General features: G+C 35.6%; 2 protein-coding genes across 2 annotated transcripts in view; both read right to left on the bottom strand.

Annotated features, from left to right (window-relative positions):
- The window catches only part of LOC145664232 (hemolymph lipopolysaccharide-binding protein-like), a 30,364-nt gene extending 23,290 nt beyond the window's left edge, over positions 1–7,074 (bottom strand). The window contains exon 1 of the mRNA XM_081730705.1: positions 6,788–7,074. Coding sequence (XP_081586831.1) covers positions 6,788–6,808 — 21 coding nt within the window. The 5' untranslated portion in view covers positions 6,809–7,074. The remainder of the gene's footprint in view (positions 1–6,787) is intronic.
- A 150-nt stretch (positions 7,075–7,224) lies between these two features.
- LOC145664231 (aldo-keto reductase family 1 member A1-like) overlaps positions 7,225–26,991 on the bottom strand; it is a 34,499-nt gene continuing 14,732 nt past the window's right edge. Inside the window, exons 3-7 of the mRNA XM_081730704.1 lie at positions 21,292–21,489; positions 16,886–17,124; positions 12,892–13,051; positions 9,002–9,099; positions 7,225–7,373 (exon numbers count right to left, since the gene is read on the bottom strand). Coding sequence (XP_081586830.1) covers positions 7,331–7,373; positions 9,002–9,099; positions 12,892–13,051; positions 16,886–17,124; positions 21,292–21,489 — 738 coding nt within the window. The 3' untranslated portion in view covers positions 7,225–7,330. The remainder of the gene's footprint in view (positions 7,374–9,001; positions 9,100–12,891; positions 13,052–16,885; positions 17,125–21,291; positions 21,490–26,991) is intronic.

Consider the following 26,991-nt stretch of genomic DNA (forward strand, 5'->3'; position numbering starts at 1 on the left):
CTGTCTTCGATAGTTAATATTACTAAAATTGCAAGAAATGTTAGAGTTATTAGTATTGCTAGGATAATATTTCTTAATGAAACTAACATGCCTTTTGATCTTAATATTCTTATCCGCTACTAACTGTAACCAGACGGTGTTCCTTGTTGGGTAAGAAAGGATTTCAAATGGGCCATGGTACTGACTGCTTAACTTTGGTTGAAACCTCTTTTCAAGAGAAGCCTTCATTATTCTCTTTACAAGTACTTTCTCCCCTACTGGCAAATCTATGTCCCTATGTTTCTTTGAATAAATCTTCTCTTTTCTTTTCCAGGCCTTTTCAATGTTTTCTACAATAATTTCATTTAATTCTTCTTTATTTTGCGAAGTTTCAAGAATTCCTAAGTCTAAAATCCAATTAATGTCCAGAGGATTAAACATTTTGCGTCCTAAAAATAATTCACTCGCTGTCTTCCTCGTTTCACTATTCTCACTAGTGTTTAAAGTATATTGCACCTGATATATATACTTTGACCATTGAGTTTGGTTTTTATGTACATAACATTTTATTATTTGTTTTATGTTTTTATTTTGACGCTCCGTCAAATTACTGGACATGGAGTAAGGAGACGTATGAATACGTTTAATGCCTAGACTAAATAAGTAACTCTTGAAATATTCGCTTTGAAAATAACTTGCATTGTCACATATAATTTTATTTGGATATCCGTAAGAGTAGAATATCTTATCTAATTTTAAACAGATAGATTTTGCATTTAAATTTCTAAGAGGTTCGATAATTACAAATCGTGAATAACCATCTGTTAATACCAAAACATATTTAAAACCATTACTAACAGGCCAGGGACCCATTACATCTAAATATACGGAGTTGTTCGGATATCTTTCTTTATGTGAGTAGTAAGTACCATATTGAGTGGTATTCCGGTCTTTACAAAATTGACAAATTTGACATTTTTGTATAAACTCTCGAATACTTGGAAATAAATCTTTACAAGTATATCTACTAGCTATCTTAGCAATCGTACGTTGCGAACCACTGTGGCCACCACCCACAGGGTCTTCGTGATGATATTTAATAATGCTATATTTAAGTGATTCAGGAATAACAGCTCTTAAGCCACCATATTGTTTTCCCTTAGTTTTCTTTAACAATACACCATCTTTAATCAAATAAGGATGTTTATTCTTACCACTCTCAATTTCTTGGATAATAGTACCCAAAGATGGATCCTCTCGCTGATGCTCACTCAAAGGTCTATGGAAAAATGGATTTCTCCAAAAATTTACAAAATTTAAATGTACATCCTTCCCATCTACTTTCTCAATTTCCATAATGTCCTTCGAAGGAGGGGTAAAATCGATATAATTATTCATGCGAGAAATATAATCCGCTAAATTATTGTGTCCACTACGCAAATAAACTATATCAAACTGATATTTACTAACCTTTTCTATAAGGGAACCATATTTCTTTTGACGCTTATGATTTCGCAAAATCCACGTCAAAGCTGAATTGTCACAATAGACCGTGAACCTTTTATGTAAATACATATCGAATTTATCAAGAGCGTGAACTAAACTTCTCAATTCTAGTTCAAAAATGCTCTTGGACCAGTCTGATGGGGGTATACGTTTACTAAGAAAATAAACAGGTCTTAATTTACCTTCTCCATCATATTGACTTAATATGGCCCCATAATTTTTAGTCGAAGCATCGACATGAATTACAAAGGGAGCATCCATATCTGGAACTCTAAGAATCACGTGATTTATGATAGCTTCCTTAATTTTCTCTAAAAGTTCATCCTCCTCCTTTCCCCAGACAAATGGAACTGAGGGAGACCTCATTGCATTTAATGGAGTCAACAAATCAGCATAATCTTTAAGAAATCTGAGATAGTAATTCAAAAATCCTAACATCTTATTTAAAGCACGCTTGTTCTTTGGTTTAGGTAAATCTCTAATTACCTTGACTCTATCTTCATCTATTTTCATTTCCCCATTACTAAATTCATATCCTAAGATTTTAATTTTTGTTTTCAAAATTTTTGCTTTATGAGGACTGATAGTAATCCCCCATTCACGAAGACGTTTAAGTACTTTTTCTAAAATTTCTTTATGCTTTTCTATTGAATCTGTGTGAATAATCAAATCGTCACAATAAATATCTAAATAGTCACCTTCTAGATCTCTAAAGATTTTATGCATTAAGCTAGAAAGAATAAATGGGCTAACAGCTAGACCCATCGGGAGCTTAACCATTTGTAATAGCCTATTAGGTGTTGCAAAGGCAGTTATTTTCCTACATTCTGGCTTAATATTTACTTGGAAAAAAGAACTTTTTAAATCGACCGTTGTATACAGAGTATGACGTCCAATATTAGAAATAATGCCCTCTAAATTAGGTGACGGATAAGCTGTCAATAACAACTTTTTGTTGACAGAAAAATAATTTATGACAAGTCTCTTAGAATTGTCCTTATTCGTCACCAAGAAACATGGAGAAATGTAAGGACTACTATCAATCTCTTCAACTACACCAGATTCTATTAATTTATCTATATACTGATTAATTTCTTTCAATTTATGCTTAGGAACTGAATAAGGCTGAGTTATGCTAGGAGAAGGATCTGTTAACTGAATTTCATACTGATAGTCCTTAACCTGACCTAAATTTTCCGTTATAACGTCTTGAAATTCTATAGCTAAATTTTTCACATAGTCAATTAAATTTTCATTAACAATATTCTCAAAATCATTAATACCTTTTGATTTTATTTCGGCCTCCTCCATTGAGATATCTTTATACGTAGGATTGGAAACCCTGGAGCCAGCTGGTTCTCCCACATTCTCATGCGCCGTCGATGTTCCTGGCGACATCAGCCCCACACACGAAGTTTCCAATGGAACCTTTTCTCCTCTCTGCCTCCTTCCTCTACCATTGCTGGTCTGGCTCTTTTTCCCAAAACTCCTTGGCTGTGGTGAATTTTGAATTTTTGCTCGGCCTGATGCATGTTGTGGAAAATCAGGTCTGTTACCTCCGTAGGACTCCCAGGCTGTGGCGCCAAGTTGCCTGGGGGCATTCCGGACAGACCTGAAAATATATGGAGAATCGCACAGCTTACTGTTCATAACACAAGATTCCCAATCTAAAGGTTTTAATCCCACTTTAAGATTCACTTTCTCAAACCAAAGTTCTTGAGCATTAACGTTAATATGAGCAAAATTTTCGCGAAGAAAGTTTATACCAATTAACAATTTAAGTTTTGGATGTTTCACTACACCAAACCAGGCAGAAAATCGAACACCATTAATGAAAAATATGATTTGTACCAATTCACGCACTACTAGTTCCTTGTCTTGCATTATAGTGACGGAATAATTTACTTGTTTCACCACAGGTTGACATTTTGTTCGAATTGCCTCTAAAACCTTTTCCTCGACGAAATTTAAACTTGATCCCGTGTCAATGATACAGGGAAACAACGTATGACAAATGCTAACAGGTAACTGTAATAATGTTCCATCATTACCATCTTCCTTGATTGAGTTTGAAGCACTATGAAATCCTAAAGCGTGATTTGATTTCGAAAAATTTCCTCTATGCTTAAATGTTCTATTCTCTAATGTTTGGCGAGTGTTCATACTCCTTAGAGGGGCTTTAAATCTCGGGGGAGGCATATGGTCCTTCCTCATAACCCTTTTATAATCTTGACTATACTTTTCATTAATTTCAAAACTCTCAGCGAAATCTACATACTCATGTATAGTTTTCGGAACACTTACAATTAATAACAAATTTCTAATTTCCGGAGTTACTAAATTACTAATCATTTTACAAATTTCCTCCTCACACATTTCCATTTCCAAAATATTCAAAGTACTAAACTTCTCTTGAATGAAATTCAATAAATTCTCATCTTCCCGCATAACTCTATATAAAACCGATTTCATAAATTCAGTATTTACCAAAGGAGTTACAAACTTAACCAATAACGAATGACAAATATGTTCCCAATCTGTAGTGATAGATAATAAACGTTGTAATTCCTCGTAAGCTTGTTTTCTACATTTCTGAAGACTTGAAACTAAAATAGCTTCTACAGGAGCTATTTCCTTAACAATTAACATGTCAAGCTTTAATAGGAAATGACAAACCAGTAACCCATCCGTTCCATCTATTTCCGGTACTTCACTAATTTGTTTTCCTAAAGAGCGAAAAATACTTTCAGAAAATTGCTTCTGGAAATTACAAACTATGGGAGCTCGCAACACTGGTTGATTCCAATGTCTCTCTATGTTAGCCACAACTGGCTGTCTTTCTCTCCCCTCCTCATGATTCTCGTTATCAAAAACTATAAGGGGTGGGTCTGCCACCGGAACGTAAGGTGCTGTCGCACGCCGTAATTGGTTAACTCGTAACCCTCTCTGCGCATTATAAATACTCATTTTCTTTTTTTTTTCTAGTTATCTGCCTAAACCAAACACAAAGAATATTATCCAGCATATATTTCCTACTAAATCAAATTGTTTGCCTTCAATACAGTCAGATTCGATTCCCTCACGCATCAAAGTTAGTTACCGAGAACAGAAGAAAAGGTAACTTTTAATTTATATGTAGCAGTAATGCGCCATAACGGGTACACTGCTATTCTCGAAAGGGTTTAATGTAATCTCCTTTGATGCGGAACTGAAGGCAAATGATTTAGTGAGCAAAAAGTATTCAGCAAATTTCAATATAATTAACAATTTATTTTCAATATATGTAACAACTAGAATAATAGCAACAACTATATATATATTTTTAACACTTAACAAACAACACTTAAATTGAAATCTTCCCCTTTCAATTCTTTTGATAGCGGTGTGAACAATTCCACAATTTAACGCCCATGAATTATTTCTGTCCAAATAATAATTTAAAGCTTTCAATATTAAATCCAAAAATGTTTCAAGTAATTTATAGGTTAATTTCAATATAACTAAAGAAATAGTTACGTGTGATTCGATGAACATATCCCCCGGAATCGAAGTATTAATCGGTCCAAAATGGCGCAAAAATAAAAAGGATAGAATTTAGAACATACTTACGGTTCCGTTGAACATGCCAATCAAACACACTTACAATATGATTATATAATTATTCACATTTCAGGCTTTACTTTCACACCACTTCACAAGCGGATCTTAAATTAATATCCAACACTATTCACAAAATTTTCTTCTAATTCCATTTAACAAACCCATTACGATTTCTAATTTGTATTCTTATATCCGAAATGTAATTTTAGATCCGTCAACGATTACCTTTTCTTCTGTTCTGACGCTAATCGCGGGTTGACATTTCAACCACAGTTCATAGGTGGCGCTGTTAACTCTCGATGAACAAACGAAGCACAATGTTCATTGAACCTGACCTACTAACATAGATCATAGTTGCTAACTGTATGCGGAAGTAACTAATCAGCTGTTTCAGTGTCCAGACTAAAGTCTTTTTTTTTTTTTCTTGGAGAAATGTTACAATTTTCCCAAAGTAACTACAACGGTAACGCGTTACAAATTTTCAAGTAACGTACCTAGTTTGAGTCACTCTTTTTGCGTTACATTTCGGATGAGTAAATACAAAATGTGTATATTTTTTTCGGAAGCAAATGTTTCTTTCCTGTAAGTGAATTTCACAGAATGGAGCTTGAACTATGTCAGTGACTGACAGTCAGTCGACATACAAAGAAGCAGGTAAGACCTTAGTGCCATTTGCTGTTTTTGGAAGATGAGTACAGCCTCAGGAAAATCACGTGTACTGATTGCAAGTACTTGGAAGATTTTGTCATAGATTTTGACAGCTCCAAATCAATACATTCAGTGAGTGAACTGCGAGCGCAATGGTAGACTAGTTTACTTTGGGTGATGTTGTTTTTATAAAGATGAAGAACGAAAATATTTTACCGTTCGAACAGGAAAAATATTTTTTCTTAAAAGCTGAGGGTGATAATGGACAGAATTTAAAAGTAAAGTGTCTATAGTGCCCCGGCAGGAAATACTCATCAACAGTCAGGAGTTCATTGATGGCATGGTAGTGGAGTTCTTTCAGTTTTCGTATCCTCGAGTTCCGTTGATTATAGAGTTTAGAAGAAGTAGCTTTAAAAAGCACGTATCGATTTTAGAGTTAGTAGTAACTCTTAATTCACCCCCAGTTCATGTATTCTCATTTTATTAGTTGTAGTGTAATGCTTCTCTATATTAAGTATTTTTAATTTTACATAACATTATATAATTAGTTTAGCAGTATAACAATAAGCAGCATTTTTTTTTCTAACGCAGTATGCCATTTAAAAGCAGTGTTCCATTGTAAGAAAATGTTTATATAGCTATCAAGTAAAAATATGTTCTTACATCTACATAAAGCGATTCAGAACGTGCAATATTCTTCTATGTAGTCAACGAAACATATCAAATTTCCAATAAAGTAACTGTCCACATGGAAGGATATAGCAACCTTACGATTATCAACCTACAGTTTTAAACATTTACGATGATTGGGAAAAACCGGAATGTGCAATAATAATAATAATAATAATAATATACTTATAATAATAATGACAATAATAGTGGTAGTAGTAGTAGCAGCAGTAGTATGGATATTTTTTTTTAACATATTCAAAGTTTCGGACCTGTAACGCATTACTCTCGAAGTAGGGTAACAGTTACTTTTCTGGGACAAGTAATGAGTTACATTTTAAGTAAAGTAATTTGTAATGCATTACATTTTTTACAAGTAACTTACCCAACACTGGCTCTGACTCATTCCATTTGCTCATCTAATACAACAGTCTTCAGGAGCTCTTTCTCTTACACAGGTATCCTGTATTCTTAAATTGTTTGTACTTCTTCAGATATTGTTATCCGATGACAGATCACATCTATATTCCTGCCAAAAAGCACGTTGCACTCCAGTTACTGAGTTACATCTTGCGAATCGAAGACAGATCACGATGATCAGAAGTCATCGTCATTTTTACAACTAGCACTGTGCTCCAGCGGAAACACTTTCTGTAAGGTACTTGTAGGAAAAAATCTGAGTTACCCTTCTTTTAAGGTATGTTTCATTTCTATATTGTATATGAATGAGAAGAAACGCTTAATTAAAACTCCTATTACCATTTAGAAACACATTGTATTTGCAATAGAGTTAGTATTGTGTTGTTTGAAAGAATATGGAGATTAATTTATTAGAACATTTATTATACATTTACAATTTGTTTTGCAAATATAATCAGAATATGTTCTTTGAAGTTCGCCATCCATTTGTCAATCACAAATCCAAGTATCAATAAGGATCATGGTACGGATATTCTGGATGCGTTTCTGTCCTGAAAATAGACAATACAATTGTTTTTTGTATTTATAAAGATTAAGTGCTATATTGTTCTACAGGTTTATACTTATCGCTTTTAATTGGACGGGTGAAAGTTAAAGAGGTGTAAGTCACTTTGTCAGAAAAAAAAATACTTAGAGACAAAATACCAGATCTAGATAAGTCAATCTGTTAACAGAAAAGGTGGAGTAAGTCACACCTTCATTGTAATGGATGGCTGATTTCAACACTTGACTATGAAAGTTCTAGTGATAAAGGAAAGAGGTGTTTATCAGAAAAGTGGTGTGTCAGACAAGAAAATATGACTTTAACTTTCATCCGGCCAGTTACAAATAATATAGTCATCTACTTATAATGTAAACTATTGCAATATGTGCATTAGTAATAATGATACAGAAAAGTAAAAAGAAACACTCTTAATTGAAGTTTACTTATACATTCAATGAACGGTTGATAAATTCTAGATTTAAGGTTTGTACAGTTGTTCATCCATAGAACTGTCATGTCAAATCCTGTATATTATACTTAGTATCAATACATTTTATAGAGCTACCTCATGGCTACATCGATAGCGTATAGGTTTTTGGCGCAGGACACCCGGGTTCGATTTTGTAAAGTAACTAAAAACTCCTGAGTCCCCCACGAAAAATGTCAAAAAAAAGGGCTCCTTCTTCTACGTTCACAAAGGCACATAAAATTTATACTACAATATAATCTCTGTATTATTCGAATGTACCATCCAGTAATTTACTACTTATTCATATTACACAAAAATTGCACATATTATTATTATTATTATTATTAGTATTATTATTATTATTATTATTATAAAGCGATTACATGGAACTAAAAAAAAATCTTAAAGGAAATAATTCCTTCCTAAATAAATTAACACATAAAATGTTTACATTTAGTGTACGAAAAATAACTAAAACTTCTTTTCCTACTCACAATTTATCAAAAATGCAAACTTTTTGGGAGAATAATTCGTTGACTTCAGAGATATAAGATGTTGTCGCAAAGAAGGTAATAAATCTTTTGAATAGAATTTACAGATTACAGTTCCTCCCTTTTTTTTTTTTTTTTTTTTTCATTTAAACTACAAGATGCTCTTGGCTGCAGCAGTGAGAGTTACATGTTGCCATTCATGTTTTCGTAGCGCGGTTAATTTATTTGTATTTATTAATTTAACATTCAAAAGTTGAGTTTGTTTGAGTTTGAGTTTAGCGTCCCTTTCAGCAGCGAGGCTAAATGAGACGTGGACCTACTGATTAACGTAGAATTCGAACCACATGAGCTCCCGCCGGGAATCGAACCCGGGTCTCCCATGCCAAAGGCGTGTACGCTAACCGCTTAGCTACGAATAAGCTCTTCAACATTCAAAAGTAGCGTACATTACCACTATGACGATACTGAAAAGAAAGTCCGATTCGATCCATTGAGAGGTTAAGGTGAAAGGATGCCTGGAAGGGCCAAGGTCTCCCGCATTTTGGAGCTTTGCATTATAGTAGTTTTGCTGTTGGCTCGATTCCCACCGGGAGTTCACGTCGTTCGGATCTCGAGTTAAGCTGTAGGTTCATCTGTGCCTAGGTAATAAAATTATGAAAATATTAAAATCATTACCCTTTCATTAGCTTCTGAGCAAACAGTCTTCCTTTCGGTCCCTTATCAAGTACGTATATCCTTTCCATATCTTCAGTGCTCAATTCAAAGTCAAACACCTGTAATATAAGACATCAATATTTTGATTAAGAAGAAAAGTAGTAAACATAAGCATACGTTTATACTTATTTCGAGTTTTGTACAGAAGGACGAACACTGTGGAAAATTATTATTATTATTATTATTATTATTATTATTATTATTAAATACGCTAATTGATGCTGAATTGTTTGTTAAGTAATAAACTGAATTCTATACTTATAAACGATTAAAAGGAAGGAATCAGAAAATTCCTCCTGTCATGTGTTTGAAAATTTTATTGCTTATATATTTATTTATTTTTCATTCAAGTGTATTTACAACAAAGGTTCGACAAGATAGGAAGAAGTAATTTTCACGTGTTATTCAGTGAAGAGGAAGGCTTTCAGGATATTTCCACATGTTACGAAAGAGAGCGTTAAGTTAGGAACGCGCAAGGTTTTGTGAAACAGAAGAAAGATTGATAATGTAGGTCAACGGTCAAAGTTTTATCTAACAAGTTTAACAAGAAGAAAAAGACAAAGCGATGGTTCAAAAGTACGGTTAAAGATGAGGTAGGAAATAAAATAAGAAAGCAGTGACAAGAACTAGAGATGCAGCTACAGTAATAGTACATGAATAAGAGTCAAGAGATTTGAGAAGAAAATTTGATGTGATTAATTAATGTGATAAAGACAGGACGAAAATTTGAGAAGAAATTAAAATAATAATAATAATCAAGGAATAGGAAATTCAGAAATAATAATAGAAACGAGGTATACGCAAAGCAATACAATTACAATATAGGCAATAGTGGAAGCACGAACTAAAATGAGAAATGGAATGATCAGAACTACAAAATTGTGGAAATGAGTATGAATGAAGGCATTAAAATATGGAGATAATAAAAAGCACAATGAATATTTGGCATTAAACTGAATTCCAGTGGATCAATGAATAGAAATGAAAACTAGGTCCTATATTAAGTTAGCGGAAAGCAAAAACAAAAATGACATTATTTTGTATAAACAGTATATTTGTACGATAAAGTATGAGTGAAGATTAACATGGAACACACTAAAATATTGATTATTGACATTAACTTGATTACGAATTTGAGAAAAGTTTACATGAATTATTTCAGTGTGGTAAACGTTGAGAAAACTAAATATTAAGCTTGATTCGATAAGCTTAAGTCCGAGCCTGCACCTAGCTAGTTAGAAGAGAAAATGAATATTCTATATGGAAGTCTGTAGATTTTTTTGTTAATGAAAGATAATTGCGGATAGAAGATATAGATTAAGAAAAAAACATTTACTAAATTTGCACATGACATAAGAGCAGCATGGTGGCTCATTAGTAAAGCGCTTACCTCTGATGCGTGCAGAACACTGGTTCGATTCCCGCTAAGAAAGATTGTGATGGACAACACCTTGTCCGTTAGTTTTCTCGGGGCACTCCCGTTTCCTTTCACTTTTACATCCCACCAATTATTTCACCATCATTCACTTGTTTTAATCATCGTACCATACATAATGGTTTACTGTTTTCTTTTGTACTGAGTGTCTCTCTTGTCTCTAATGATACGCCAGCAATAGTAAGCCAGCATGGAGGGCATCCACTTCCCTTCGTAGCGTTTTTCAATGGTGGATATATCTTCATGAAATCTTTCTTCGTGTTCATCGAAAATTTCACAGCAATTACTGGGGAAGTAATCCAGATGTGAGTCTCTGATATGCACCTTCAAGGACATTTTGCACCCTAAATCCTGATAAGCTGCAAGCATTTCATCCACCATCTCCTTGTATTTAGGGTCCCGTCTTTTCCTAAGGAAGTTTTGGGTTACTTTCGTAAAACTCATCCATGCGCGCTTTTCTTTCTCTGTGAGACATGCCTCAAAACCTCTTTTTTTTCTGCAGTTCTCGTATCTGCGGACCTACAAACACGCCCTCTCTTATTTTTGCAGCTGACAGTCGAGGAAATTTGTCAGCAAGATATGCAAAAGCTGGCCCATTAGGATCCATTGCCTTCACAAGTTGTTTAATAAGTCCAAGTTTTATATGTAGGGGTGGAACAAGAACATTTCTAGAAACAAGAACATCTACATGACTGTCCCGTTGCACATTCTTTTCCCCAACTGTCCAATTGCGTTTAGGCCACTCCTTTTTCACATAGTGGGAAGTTCTTTCCCGACTATCCCATTCCCACAAAAAGTATGCATACATCGTGTAACCTTGTTGCATCCCTAATAATAATGCTATTACCTTGAAGTCACAACACAACTTCCACTTTTGTTCACTGTACTTAATTAAGGTCAATATCTTTCTGAAAATTCCATAACTCTCTTTGGTAAAAGCGGCATATGCAACTGGGATTGAAGGCAGTTTATTCCCGATATGCAGCAATACATCTTTTAAGCTATTCTTCGAAGCATCGAAAAATAATCTCCATTCACCAGGTTCGTATGTTATGTGCAAGGCTGTCATTAATTCATGAACATCATTGCAGAATGTCACGGAACTATCACTGGCAAAATAAGACACAAAAGCACGTTCTCTGTTCCTGAAGGTTATGTTGATTGTTTCGTGGAGAAGGTTATATTCCTCTAACCTGGAGCCTAACAATTCTGCTTTCTGTTTACTGAGTCCTAAGTCTCGCACTAAATCATTTAAATCATCCTGCTGTAATACACGTGGCGTGGGCGTACTCGTGCTTTGATACGGGGGATCCCTTCTTTTTTCCGGAGAAGATGTAAGTTCTGTAGTGCTACTTTCTTCACTATCACTCATCTCTTCTATATCTGTGGGCCTTGAAGGAACTGGTAAAGCTTGAGAATGTGCCACAGGTCGTCTTGCTGACGGCAGATTCGGATAAACAATATGTTTCTTTGATTTGCTGTTCGTGAATCCCTGAATGTTGGTTAAGCAGAAATAACAGTCTATCAAATGGTCCCTTGGTTCCCTCCAAACCATCGGTACAGCAAATAATGAAACATTTTTTCCTTGCCACCACTTAATTAATTTACAATAACATGTAGCACAACACATATTAGTTGACCACTTCTTATCAAAATCACCAGCTCCGACGCCAAAGTACTGCTTATATGCCCTCTTGATGATGGGTGTGATTTTCTTCCTGTTTCTCACCAAGGTGAACTCGCCACAAACAACAGAAGTTGTAAGCTGCGTACTTACAACCACGAGTGCGAGGCATTTTTTTTAACTTCACTTAAACACAAACAAAATGTATCCACAGCATTCAGTTTACATACAGTAAGTAGTACTAACGCCCGATGAAATACCAGATTCACACGCTCAGTTTAACTCACAAATTACTCCCAACATCACATTGCAACAACAAAACACTGTCGGGCAAGTTTTGCCAACCTCTGAAAAATGAAAGCTGTCAATGTTGCAAGGTCTTACTCTCCAAATTCCCTTTTGTCACCATATACTGTGTTTGGCATGTATATGAATATATGTAGTACATGAATGCTTGAATTACTCGTAAATTATCCCTGACGGATCAAATCGGATGTCTTATTTGAATTTCCATGTCACATTGCTTTCATTGCACAAACTTTCATTTCAGAAATACAACCTTTGTAGAACAGTGTAATTAGTATGGAAATTTAAAAATGACATTCGTATCTCTGTATTGAACAGTGTCGAGTAATTTAGTAATACGCTTTCATATCGTGCAAGGTCTTTGTTAACACACATACACATTAAATATAATTACAATATTACACCATTACGTTATCCATCTTATGGGAAAGCATATTCATTGAAGAGATTGAAAATTTTATTGTTAAGAAAAAAAAAAACACAAACCTGGAAATTCTCTCTTATTCTATTTGGATTGGAACTCTTCGGAATAACAGCTATACCTCGCTGGATTATATATCGTAGAAGAACTTGTGCTGGTGTTTTCCCACATTTTTTGGCTATCTCTAATATCGTGGGATCTTCTAATGGGTTAGGTTCTGCCTTTCTGGAAATAAATATAAAAAGTAAAATATTAAATTGTATGTTAATTTATGTGAATTAGCTTTACACAAGGCAAAAATTATAAAACTTTTTTTTTTTAATCTTAACCGCCTTCTCACACATATAATGTAATGTAACAAAATGTTACAGTGTTCCGAAACTTTTCAGCACAACCCCTGCTGTTATGCAACCGTAATCACGCTAAAGAAGGTATAGTTGCCTGTAAGCATGCTACTTTGCCGTATTTAATCCTGTGTCTGTTCAGATGTTTCATAATCCAGCACCAAAGACAAGCATCAGATCCTAGAGAAATACATAGGTAACCAACAGGAAGGTATATTCTTTCAAAATAATAAGAATAAGTAAAAATCGATGAACCTATGTCGAAACTACGTCTGAACATACCTAGAATATATACGTATATAAACGGCCTGAATTGAGCTGCTGCTCCTTTGTTTGAGATCAGTTAAAGATTACTGCTTCTATTATGTAAAAGTGAAATTTATTATGAAACTTCATAACGAGGAACTACAGAATTTATATGGTTTACCCAACATTGTTAGGGTCGTCAAGTCTAGGAGGTTTAGGTGGGCAAGTCATGTAGCTAGAATGGAAGAAAGTAGAAACGCTTTCGAAGTCTTGATTGGAAGACCAATCGGAAAACGACCATTAGGAAGACCTAGGCGCAGATGGGAGGACAATATTAAGATGGATCTCGCAGAGATTGGAATACAAAGTAGAAACTGGATGCAGTTAGCTAAGTATAGAAGTCAGTGGAGAACTTTTGTGAACGCGACATTGAACCTCCGGGTTCCATAGACCATAGAGTTAGTTAGTTAGAATTCTATTATGTATTTTCGATATCGAAAACATTTTAACATTGTTAACTACCTACGTCATTTTTCTTTTAAGCTCAATGATTTATATACAGAATTATTCTTCTGTTTCCTTTGAATTGATTTGATTTTAGTCTCTCTTTCAGCAGCGAGGCTATATCGAGATGTGAGATCCGAGGCACATAAGCTCCCTCTGGAAATCGAAACCGTGTTTCCCACGCCGAAGAAGCGTACGCTAACTGCTTAGTCACGGGGATGTTCTGTTCCTTTGAAGGCAACCATAAATTTAATGACGTGATTCTACTGATTTCTTCGTTAAGTGTATCTAATTGTCTCTCTACTTTTTCAAAATAAATTTACATTATATATGTAAGTTTAACATTTGTTAAATTTGATAATTTAAATATTATAATTAGATATCTTATATACTCGTAAAACAAAGTTGAACTTTCACGAAGTAAGAAACTTTAAATACATTTGAGGAAGAAAATCAGTCAAAATTAAACTGAAATAAAATTCTATTTCATTTAAAAGAAAACAGAAACAAATATTCTCCAAATAAATCATCGGACCAAAAACAAAAGTATCGCAGGTATTTAATACCGTGTAGATGAAACTATCCAGAAGCCATGAGTCAAGTTTCACCCATAGAGTTAAGCTTCTTGCCTCCTTAAAGTTAATGTGTCAATGATTCCATTTTAATAATAATTTGATGCAATTTACAGTTATCCCTTTTATTATTATTATTATTATTATTATTATTATTATTATTATTATTATTATTATTATTATTATTATTATTATTACATTGATGGTTTTCATTCAATGTACAATTCAAGGCTAAAATGTGAATATTACTAATAGTGTTGCCATGAGACGAGATAAGAAAGTTTTCTAATCTTGTAAATTCTATAGAAGACTCGTCCTTTGCTCTCGAAGAATTCCTTCTTCAGCCGTCTCAAAATTTTCCTTACTTCGTTTGTAAATTATTGTACATAATATATGACCTGATAACATTAAAAAATAAATAAGCATGCTTTTAAATGGGGTTCATGCATTGGTTCGTACTGTTTGTTTGTTTTTGGTATTAGGAGTAAGAGTTTATATTTTAACCTGAGTTATGAGGAATTCATGATAATATTGTAAATATACGTTGAGCTTTTGCCGATCTAATAATGATAATAATAATAATAATAATAATAATAATAATAATAATAATAATAATAATAATAATAATAATAATAATAATAATAATAATAATAATAATAATAATAATAATAATGCTACTTGTAAGCTAAAGAACAAAGAGTTTCATGTGACAGAAATAAACATTTTTGACAGATTTTTTTATGGAAGTGCTTCTCCACATTCAGAAAAAATCATCGGAGCCACGCAGACAGTTGAAATTCAATAATCAACATTATCCATATCAGTCAACCCGCAATCACAGAATGAAAGCAATCTCTGCCGGAAAAAAAAAAAAAAATCCACGTACAAAATGCTAGTATCATCCACAGAAGATACACTGTTCTGGAAGTGGGCGTACTCCTAATTGTACTTCTTCGAAGACAATATGAATGGACATTTTTACCTGGAGATGCTTTGCTTGGTGCCTCAAAAGAACTGGAAGAAAATGGTATCAAGGACACTGTTGAGATACAGCAGGATGGAGCACCAGCGCACTTCACGATTCACGTGCGCAATTACCTGAACCAGACGTTTCCTGGCCGCTGGATTGGAAGAGGTTGTGCATCTTCACCAGCTCCCTTTGCCTGGCCTCCAAGAAGTCCAGATCTGACGACATCATACAATGCTTTCTGTGGTTTCATAAAGCAACTAGTAAGAAACACTCGATATCACACAACGAAGGAATTACGAGCAGCTGTGGAACACGCCTTCCCCCTCGTGGACTCCGGAGTATCTCCGCAAAACATCTGCGAGAACTTGGCGCAGCATTCAGCTGTGTTAAGACATGGATGGTGATCATACTGATGTTTATGACTCTTAAGGCTTCAAGGTAACTGTGTACAGACATTCTACCATAACTAACACTATATTGTTAAAACTAAAGGGGGGGTACACCTACTTCTGAACCACCCTGTACAGTTACGTGTTATGTGTAGTATATTTATTGCCATCAACTCAGACGCCTTGCGGACATAGTTCATGATAGATGATTAGAAAACTGCATCAAGTGCAACAGCAACACGACAATTAACACTCACATTGAGGCATGGCGGAGTTAGGAATTGTCTGCTGGGGGAAGGGGGGCACGGTAAACACAAATGAGAATTGAAGGATCTTATAAGTGGCATTTTTATTTTTTGTCAAAAAGTTGGGGGGGGGGAATCTTCAAAGAAAATCCTTTGATAATTCGAACATAGTTTGCGACTTCAAATCAGCCGATTGTTGAGACATGAAACCGAGAAACAGCCTCAGCCCTTGCAGAGAATTATATTCAATGAAGAAGAATATATTTATTACTAAATAGTTTGTCTCAAATTGGTACTTAATAATAACTTTTGACAGAGTGGAAAACACACTTCGGACTTATGTATCAATATAACATTTAATTGGTATAATGTTTACATTAATTTAAGAAGATTCTGAGAACTAAAAATGAGTTATTGATGTCTGTTAACTTAATTCAAAGTAGAATTAATGATCATGCGCCTACCATTGAGAAAACAAATTTGAACAAACTTTGGAAGCTGCTGTTATTTCGAGGAGCACTTGAACCAAACTTCTATTATATTATAATGAAATAGAATGTTAACTCAACCTACACTGATTCTATCTAAAGAGAGGAACTTACCACAATATGTTTCGTGTTCTGTTGCCGTACTCTTTCGGCACAGACATATACAGTAATTAAACGCGAACTATACTTGACATAAAACAGAAAAAGTAGCAATCGAAAACTCGATAGTGCCAGTAGTGTAGGTTACGGATGTATACCATCAAACTAACTACTAAACTAAATAAAAATGAAATAATGTTACCTGCTCTCTACAACATTTGCTAATCCTGGTGAGCCCAACGGTGCATAGGCACAAACTGTAATATCTAAAGCATTGCAAAAAGCAGCCAATTCCTTTTGCTGTAAATAGATGTGTAGTTCCACTTGTAAATTCGCTGGACGAATTTTTGCTGATTTTACAATACGTTTTATTTGTCGAGCATTAAAGTTCGCAAGACCAATAGACTTCGTTCGTCCTGCGTCAACTTGCGCTTCCATTGCCTGTAAAATTGAAATTTACTTGACTTTGAACTTGCATACTTTACACTTAACTTTGTATAGTGAAATGGCATGTTCGCACTGTATTCTCAAAACCATAAAGAAAAGCCCACACACCAAATTTCGTGCCTTGTAATGGGAGATTTATAAAGGAAGTCCCGGCCTTAGAGCCCTGTGAACTGCTTCACTAAATATGTTTTAAATGGTTTGTGGAAAATTAGAATTGTATAAAATGGCGTGTTCCAACTTGGACAAACTCGCCTGGTCTAAGTAGATTGATTAAAACACTATAGATAAAAATACTTGGGGGTTGGAGGCACAGGACAAACAAAAAAGATGTAACAAAGTATAAAGATTGTAAAAAACGAAAGTATGTCAAAAAGTAAAATTATGTTCTAAATCACAATTGCAAAATTGAAAGAAATTGATGCTCTAGGTGTGAAAAAGCCTGTCCCCATCTTGAAGCCCCGAAATAGTTCAGTTTGGCATATGTGCTGGGGAAAAAGTTAGAATCGAACAAACTCAACAATTAAATATTTGAGAATATATGAATTACATACATTTGAGATTACACATGAATTTTTATTTTTGATTTTTTTTTTAACTAAAAGTATTGCATATATTCAACCTTGCTTTTATGTTTTAAGTCTTTAACGACACAGTGAGCGAAGTCTTGTATTCTTTTATTTATAAAGCCAGAGCCAGCGACGCTCAGGCCAAGAACTCGCCTTAGCGTCCCTCAACCGTCAATCAACCACACCAAAACGTTCTCTAACTTGATATTGGCATCACACATGTTCCATGTTTACTTTAAGTGGTAAAGTTTGAAGACAAAACACCAAACTAATTAGTATTTGATTGCCAAATAATCTGAGAGTAGCATGCTTGATATATTCTTATAGATTTATCATAATTACTGTAAATCACAATGTTTTTTAATCAAGTATGTCTGGATGTGCATGTGTGTACAATGAATCAATAGTCTGTTGCTTTAGAATAGATAGTTAATTATCACAAACAGTCAAGCTGTTGTCTCGAGTAATAAACTCTGGCATTTTACAAATCTCTTAAATCTATGTAAGTCAAATGAAAATACAAAAAGCTGGAACTAAAATTCAACTTTGCGGGGTTTTTCGGATGCAAAGGTTTTTACGAAGTCCTCAAAAGATAGTTTTGAAGCTAACTTATGCTCTATGAATACGATGATCCTAAGGTCTGGGAGCCGTTGTTGTCCTGTTAAGTTTCGGAGGTAATTTGTAATGACTTAGTTTGTTAAAAGTCTTTTCCTTACCTTATAATGAAAATAAATATTTGTCCAGTTTTTCTCCCCCCCCCCACAATCTGGCGTCCGGGCGCTCCCTAGTTACATCACTGACTAGGATTGTTATTGCCAGTACATAGCAAATGATCTTTAGGAAACGCTGGGTCAATTAGTAGGCCACCTATTATGCGTACTCTTGATAGAATTACAATGGGTAGCCCAAGTATGCATCAATTCATCTCTTCTCAGTATATAGAGTACTTACTTGTAAAAGTTACCGAGTAAAGTTACTTAGTTCTCATTTACGTAGTAGATATTCCGTATCAATTCTCAAAGCAAGGCCCAGTGATCTAGTCTTGTTGTCCAGCTCTCTCAAAGGCCAGAAGATAATGTGCTGGGAAACGGTTTATATTGTTATTAACGTTCTGCCATTGTTTACAATGAGAATTCACTCACCAAATGCTTTTCCAATATTAAGTATATGGGCATCCCGTTTCCGGTTATTATTCCTCAATGGTATGTCCAATCGAAGCATGCTACCCTTTACGACACTCAGTGCGCTCTCTCGAATCACCATGTCACATTTGGTTAAGAACGGTTCGGGCATCTCGGAAGGAGTATCCAGACAAACTCGAAAAAGAGTAATAATAATAATAATAACAATAATAATAATAATAACAATAATAATAATAATAATAATAATAATAAAACTCCACTTGCGCCTGGCATATTGAATACGTGCAAATCAGTGATGGAACGGGTCACGAGTTACCGGGTAACTTGGGTCATGACTGAGAAGCGAAACCCAAACCCAGACAGACCTGATACAGAGAAAATATCATCTCTGCAGCATTACTGCAGAATTTTATAGTGAATTAATGAGGCTCACTACTTGAGCTCGAACATTCATTTGCTTGATTTCGATTAACATTCCTTAATTAACGTACCATGCCGAATATTTTAAAATATAATTTCTGTACACTCCTCTTCCCATATTGAAAAATAACATAGTGATTTTTTAATACATACTATAAAAAGATTTAACAAAATCCTTCTTGGGCTCAGCGGCATCTTTTATATTCTAAACCACAAATTCTATACGCTCGCTCAGGTCCGTAGTCATCCCAAAAATGTAGGGCCGGTAGAAATTAGGGGGGCAGATCCAATCATATTATAGTTCATTTGCAAGCCTACCGTGAACATTTTAGGCGGGTCAGTAAAATTGTGGGAAGACCCGTATTTCTACCCCCTGTGGATATGGGCCTGGGTTCGCTCAAATTAAGTATGATGATTCGTCGTAAGAAAAACATATATCTTATCTTTTCTGTGGTTCTGATGCATTTTTCTCTTGTTAAACCTTGTAGTTATTTTTCAGTGCAATGCTTTGACATACAAAGACCCATACAACAATCGAGAAAGAAAATTATAGATTTAGTGAGAACACACTGACAGGAGAAGAGAGGAGAGGAGAGGATCGTGTTTGTTAGAATTACATTAGGAGCCTTACAAATACTCTGTGTGTACGACAATGTTTCGTCATCTTTCAGGATTACTTCGAGTCACCGAATCTGACAGCCTCCAGAGTCACAGCTCACGAAATTTGTGACCCCGTTTTATTCCTGCTGCAACCATGTTGCATATAAAGGAACTATCCTAGGAATTAAATCCATTATATATCAAATTATTTTTCTTTATGTGCGGCCGTACAAAAGAAACATATGACAATAATTAAAAGTTGTATCTCTTTTCTTTTCAGGAGCTGAATATACCTATAAAATGCCGCTGGTGATGAAATAGTCATTAAGACCAAAATGTATTCCTCTCATTTGATTCTCTAAGACAGCTTTGGTGTAATGGGGGACACATGAAAACTCTTATGAGCTGTATGAGCTCATTTGAGTTTTTACCTCAGGAAACTCAATTTCATATTGAAGGACAAACTATTCTTCATTGACAGTAGTTAGTAATTTATTCGTTTAGCATTACTTGTGTTTCAGATGTGCTAAAGCTCTTTGATATTATTTTGTCTTGGCCACTTACCATTGCAGGAGCTAAACTATCCTTATCGACATTTAGAAGCTCGGAAAAGAAATTACAGTATTGTGAGCTATTGAACTTGCCAGCGTCGGATTTCCGACTAGGCAAATAGAGCAATCTGCCTAGTGCTGCAGAATTCAGGGGGGCGGAAGACAATATATCAACATTTGGAACATTTCTTCCTAACTTACTATTGTACTGTGTTACGTTTTATTTGATTTGGTATATTTCATTATTACTCTAAAGTAAACCTAAATTTTGTCAAAATGACTTCATAGTTCACAATTTATAATTGGTCAGAAAACGTTGCGTGACGTCATTTACTAAACTGTTGACTCAACGTTCACTACAGCTAATGCATAATTAAACCTTCAGTCAAGTGAGTAGTGCCGGGCGAGAGCCCCAGCCATAAATTGCTCACCAACGCAAGATGAATAAATCTGTCACTGAGACGATCATGGCCATTGAACAGAAATCACTGTATTTGATTAAACTTGAGGGACTTAAGCTGAGTATTGGAAAAAATTGCTGCATCTATTATGAGAAGAATCTTATCTTGTAATAGTCTTCAGTGTATTTTCATGTCTCATAAAGCGTAAATTTTAGGTCTTGTTCTACTCTGTCTGCTGTCTTATTGATGTGCAGTGTTTTACTTCGAATTATCAGATTTGTTTTAAATTGAAGGGATAGTAAGTAAATTTTCATATTCTTCAAATATAAGTTAAATGACTATTTTTGTCATGAGACTTCTGTAGAAATAGTGCCCCCCCCCCCTTTAGAAAAGGAACATTGGATCACTCTACTCCTCTGCTTATTTATTGAACATAGTTGGTAACACGATACACAAAAAAATACATTTGCGAATAACTTACCTTCCAAACAGCTAAATGATCTGTGTCAGGCTCTGTTATTAGGTTCTTTTGATCGTCTGTCGGGAAGAGATTGTCTCCGTCTGGGAAGCCTACCGGATAGTGAACCAAGTATAAGTCCACATAATCCAGTTGTAATGAAGCTAAAGATTTCTTCAGATACTTTTCTACTCGATCGGGATGAGTTCCAACCAGTGGCAGCTACAACACAAAATGAAATGTTTATGACAGAGAATAAATGGTTTTCATTCTCTCACATTATTATTATTAATAGTAAGATCAGGGGTATAGCCAGCAGGTTTATCTAGGAGGGGCACGTCGTTTGTGAAGGGGGGGAGGGCAGCTACAATGTACAAAGTCGAAAAAATGTGTTATAGCTAGTGATTTTGAGGCCTGAAAAAAACGGAAAATTTTGATTTCCGTCTGGAAAACTAAAAACTGTTTTTTTAAAGCTTTTTTATTTATTTTCTTTTTCTTCATAAGTATTATGTACCAGGTAGTTTTTATCATGTTTAACCAAGAACTACTGTCCCGCACCAAACGTTCTACCTTTGTGTATAACTTCTTCAATTGAAGCCCTTGTATACAGAAGCTATCTACATAAGACTGACTTTCTTTGAAATTTCACTTAATTTCTTTAAGATTTCCTGAAAAAATATTTATTTATTATTCTTAACTAAAACACTATAATTATTTTATTAATAGCTATATCTCACTTCTTGTTTTACACCAAGTAGGAAAAAAAAGCGAATGAAATCCAAACTGAAAAACTGAGTAAAAACGTTGTTTTTCACCAAATTTTCCATCTGATAAAAAAATGTTTTATAAAACACTAGTTACAGCACATAAAACATACAATGTACTTACAAATCAGTTTAGTACCAGTGTTTATGGCAGTATTTACACATATCAGCCAGAACATTATGATCACCTACCTAATAGTCGGTATGTCCACTTTTGGTACGGATAACAGCAGCGACACGTCTTGGCATGGAAGCAATGAAGTCTTGGTATGTCGCTGGATGGAGTTGGCACTACATCTGCACACACAGGTTATCTAATTTCCGTAAATTTCGGGGAGGGGAGCTATACGCTGTGACGGCACTTTCAATCACAAGTTCGATTGGATGAGATTCAGCGAGTTGGGGGCCCAGTACATCAATTGGAACTCGCCACTATGTTCCTCGAACCAGGGTTGGCAAAAACCATGGTTTTTATTGAAAAAACAAAAAAACGGGTTTTTTGGTTTAAACCAGGTTTTTTTGGTTTAAACCAGGTTTATTTGGTTTAAATAATTTGCTCTATATATTCATATCATATATGGACAGAAATAAGTTTGTTTCGCCTTGATGTTATTACGCAACAGCCGGGTTATGCTGGAAGGGGTCACGTAAGCTTAAAGCGGAATAAAAACTGCTTCTCGAGTTACATCCGAGAGAAATTGTCCTCCATTTGAACTCGGAACCAGGACTAATTGTTCACAAATGCGATACGTCTGACTCACTCACGAAGGAATCCTGATAAAAGTAAGTTGTACTGATCTTTACAGGCTTCTTAATATAACTGTCAAGAGTCATTTCAGAAGGACAAAAAGATAAACAGTTGCATAAGTGAAATCATTATACAGAATTACATACGGACAACTTCAAAGTACTACGGAGTACAGAAGAACTAATTTAGTTCAAGTTAGTTAAGAACGACTTTTATTGGTCCAAATTAAAGAAATACAACGACTTAATTTGCATATCAGTAAGAAAAGTGAATAAAGATACGAATTATTTGAGTCAACTTTGGCTCAGACTCATTTATACATGATAAATAGATACCAAAGATACTTCTCATTTCACTAAATGCCTCTCGTGGGGTCTTATGACCCCCCCCCCCCCCCACACACACACACAAAAGTACGGCATTTCGATGCATTTTATCAATAGTAAACATTGAAACGAAACAATATTTAGAACTTTTCTTTGACTACAATTACATAACAATAATAACAACTACAAAAAAATCACAAAACAAACATTTATAAACTTATATAAAAAAAAGTTGCTTTTGAAGTATAATCTTTTTGAGTAATGAATGGGGAATTTAGGTCTGAATATAATACGAATAATATACGGGAGTGAAACGTGATAACCCACAAATGTGTGTTCATCAAGATTTTACAAACACTTACACTTTTACAAACATTTTTCGTTTTTTGGTTTAAACCAGTTGTTTTTTTTTTTTAAAAAAAAACAGCTGGTTTAAACCTTGGTTTAAACCACCTTGGTTTAAACCAGCCAACCCTGCCTCGAACCACTCCATCACACTTCTGGCTTTGTGAAATGGCGCATTATCTTGTTGAAAAATGCCATTACCGTTGGGAAACATGGTCGACATGAAGGGGTGTACGTGGTCTGCAGCCAGTGTACGATACGCCTCGGCCATCATAGTGCCTTGCCCGAGCTTCACTGGACCCATGGATACCCACGTGAATGTTTCCCAGAGCATAATTGAGTCGCCGCCAGCTTGTCTCCGTCCCGCAGTACAGGTGTCAAGGAGCTGTTCCCCTGGAAGACGACGCATTTGCACCCTCCCATCGACATGATGAAGGTATCAGGATTTATCAGACCATGCAATGCTCTGCCACTGTGCCAAGGTCCAGTGGCAATATTTACGTGCCCATTTCAGTCGTAGTTGCCGATGTCGTCATGTTAACATAGTCACATAGATGAGTCGTCGGCTGCGGATGCCCATCGTTAGGAGTGTTTGGTACACTATATGTTCAGATACACTTGTACTCTGCCCAGAATTAAAGTCTAATGTTAGTTCTGCCACAGTTCGCTGCCTGTCCCGTTTTAAAAACCTGCCCAGCCTACGACATCCGACGTCTATAATGAGGGAAGGGGCCGCCCAACCCGTCGACGTTTGGACGTCGTTTCACTTTGGTTTCGTCACTTGTTAAAGACACTCACCACAGCACTCCTCAAACACCCGACAAGTCGTGCAGTTTCCGAAATGCTCGTGCCGAGCCTCCGGGCCATTACAATCTGCCCTCCGCCAAACTCAGATAGATCGCGGGCCTACCCCATTCTACACACACCAGCACGCTCGTGTGTCTGACTAGCAAGCATTCCTCGCCTGGTGACGCTGCTATCGCCTGGACGGTTTTATATCGATAGTACGTAGGTAGTCATAATGTCGTGGCTGATCTGTGTATTGTATCTTGTTAAAACATTTACTTTCAAACAGTCAAATATAAATCACAGTAAGTTGTGTAATCTGCTGTCACAAAAAAGAAAAAGTATTTTTCAAAGTCCATTTGTTTATTATGCAGTTTATGCTGACACAAATCTAAAGAATTACATACAAAAAAGTATAAATGGTGTGAAATAATACAGTTCCATTATTTAAACCTTTTCCATCCGATTTGGATGTAATTGAAACTGAACTACAACAGGTTCATAGTTTTTCTTTTTCTAACCACTTGGGTTAAAGCCGCTGCAACCTCCTTCGTTTTTCACAGAACTGATTCAAAATCTGGTCAGGAGAGATATTTTGCAATATGTCACTCTCAAACACAAGCAAAGTTAAATTCGCCTTCCGATGATATAACATCGAACGCCTATGTGGTGTGAGTACGCGTGTCAATGTGGAAAATAGGCTAAATATTCACACAAAATTGTCGAAGCACCAAACGTCAATCCTGGGCATACAAGGCGTAAACACAGGGAAATGTCTCTTTAAATTCATGGGGTATTTTCGTTAACATATGAATCAACACATCGGATAATTTCTCATTTTCACATTTCTACAAGTCAAATCGTTTCAAAGTTGCATTCTTCAACACTAGAATAACAGTTTATTAAACCACATAAAGGTTTTAGTTTCTCTGAATGAAGGAACGGAGCACTAGATCAATCGATTGTAGCAGATTTGGTAGCAAGCTGTGCATTTGGGCATTCCTTACGCGGTACAGGGGTGCCCACAAAAGGGGGCTATGACGCAAACTGCGTCGTTGAAATATTTTGGGGGAGTTAAAAATCTATATAAATATGTTTGAGGAGGTGTAAAAATTAATCGAAAAGATTGTTTTTTCATGGAAGAACACCTACGGATAGACAATTGGGAGGAGTTGCGTCATGGACATAAGGGGGGGGGGGCATCACTGACACGGTAGATATATCAGACTAATTTTCGATCGGTAAGGATCGGTAAATAATTTATCGTAAATTATTAATTAAATGTAAACCTTGTTATTTTTAAATGATTGAAGCGAGGTAATCTTATGATGATGTTTTAAAAGCTGGTCATTTGGGGGGAGGGCAGGAAAGCATTTTGGGGGTCCTGGCCCCGATGGGTCCCCCCATGGCTACACTCCTGAATAAGATCAGGAGGATTCATTACCTCCTTCGCCCTGTCTCTCTCTTTCCTGCCACCATACTCTCTAGCACGTACTTCATGATATAGTTTCTTCTTAGCCAATGTCCCAACCAGTTTCTCTTTCTCTTTTCATTAACATCTAAAATCGTCCTATTCTCCCCACCATTTCTAACATCCTCTCATTCGTTTCCTGCTCCACCCAGCTTATTCTTTCCATTCTTCTCCACACTCACGTTTCAAAAGCTCCCAGTCGTTTTTCATCACTTTTGCGTAAGGTTAATGTTTCTGACCAATACAGTACAATATTCAAACGAAGCATTTTATGAATATTTCTAAACTCTGTTCAAGGACCCACAAAAATAGAGTTTTCTTCATCCTAAATGCTTCTTTCGCCATTACTAACCCACCTTTTATTTCACGTTTACATTTCATATTCCACTAATAATATTAACCAAGTATCAAAAACTAGTCATCTGTTCTATTTTCTCCAAACCCATTTCTTCATTTGTCACCAACAGCTTTGCCCCAATCAGCGTGACTTTTATCTTTCTAATATTTACTCCCATCCCATATCTTTCGCAGTCCTTCCTCAAGTTTTTAAACATCTTTTTGTTTTCCTTTTCTGATTCCCCAAGAAGCATCATCATCTGGAAACCGAATACGCCTAATCATTCTACCTCCTATCGAAATGCTGTCTTCATTATGTAGGTTCTTATTCACTACTTATAAAATGTTAATTTAAAAATACGCAAATGCATCTCCAGGGAAATTCAACCCAAATAGGGTTAATCAGTTAAGGATTTTTTTTCAAACATTGCTTTGTTCTTAGCATGCCAGATTAGTCGGAGAAATTTGGCGTGTATACAACATTGCTGAAAAGGTCATCTTTAGTAACGTATAAAAAAAATCGTAATGTTTGAGCTAGAAAAAAGGCTTAAAAACTAATTCTTTACTATGTGAAGGTGTCAAACTCAGAAAATTTTCATTTAAAAGTAACTTACTTTTACTTGAATCTCTGTCTATTCCAGACGACGATGTCTGACATCTTGGAAAATCTCTTCTTCGATATCACTGGTATCTTCCGTTTCGGGAACTAGCAAATCTCTATCCGCTTCCACTTCATCTTCTGTGTCCCTGTTGGTACATCCATGTTGTACACAGTATATACCATAGATGTTCATTTTACTCCAACCTCACTCACCCTTGCCCTCGCAGTGGCAGTTGGCCCTCGCCCTCGTTCACCCTCACCCTCGTGCTGGAAACTTGTCCTCGCCCTCGCGAAGGGAGTTGTCCATCACTCTCGCACACCCTCGCCCTCGTAGTAAAAGTTGGCCC

Source organism: Thermobia domestica, chromosome 11 (assembly GCF_964235325.1).
Source record: "Thermobia domestica chromosome 11, izTheDome1.hap1.1, whole genome shotgun sequence".
NCBI classification, from domain to species: Eukaryota; Metazoa; Arthropoda; class Insecta; order Zygentoma; family Lepismatidae; genus Thermobia; species Thermobia domestica.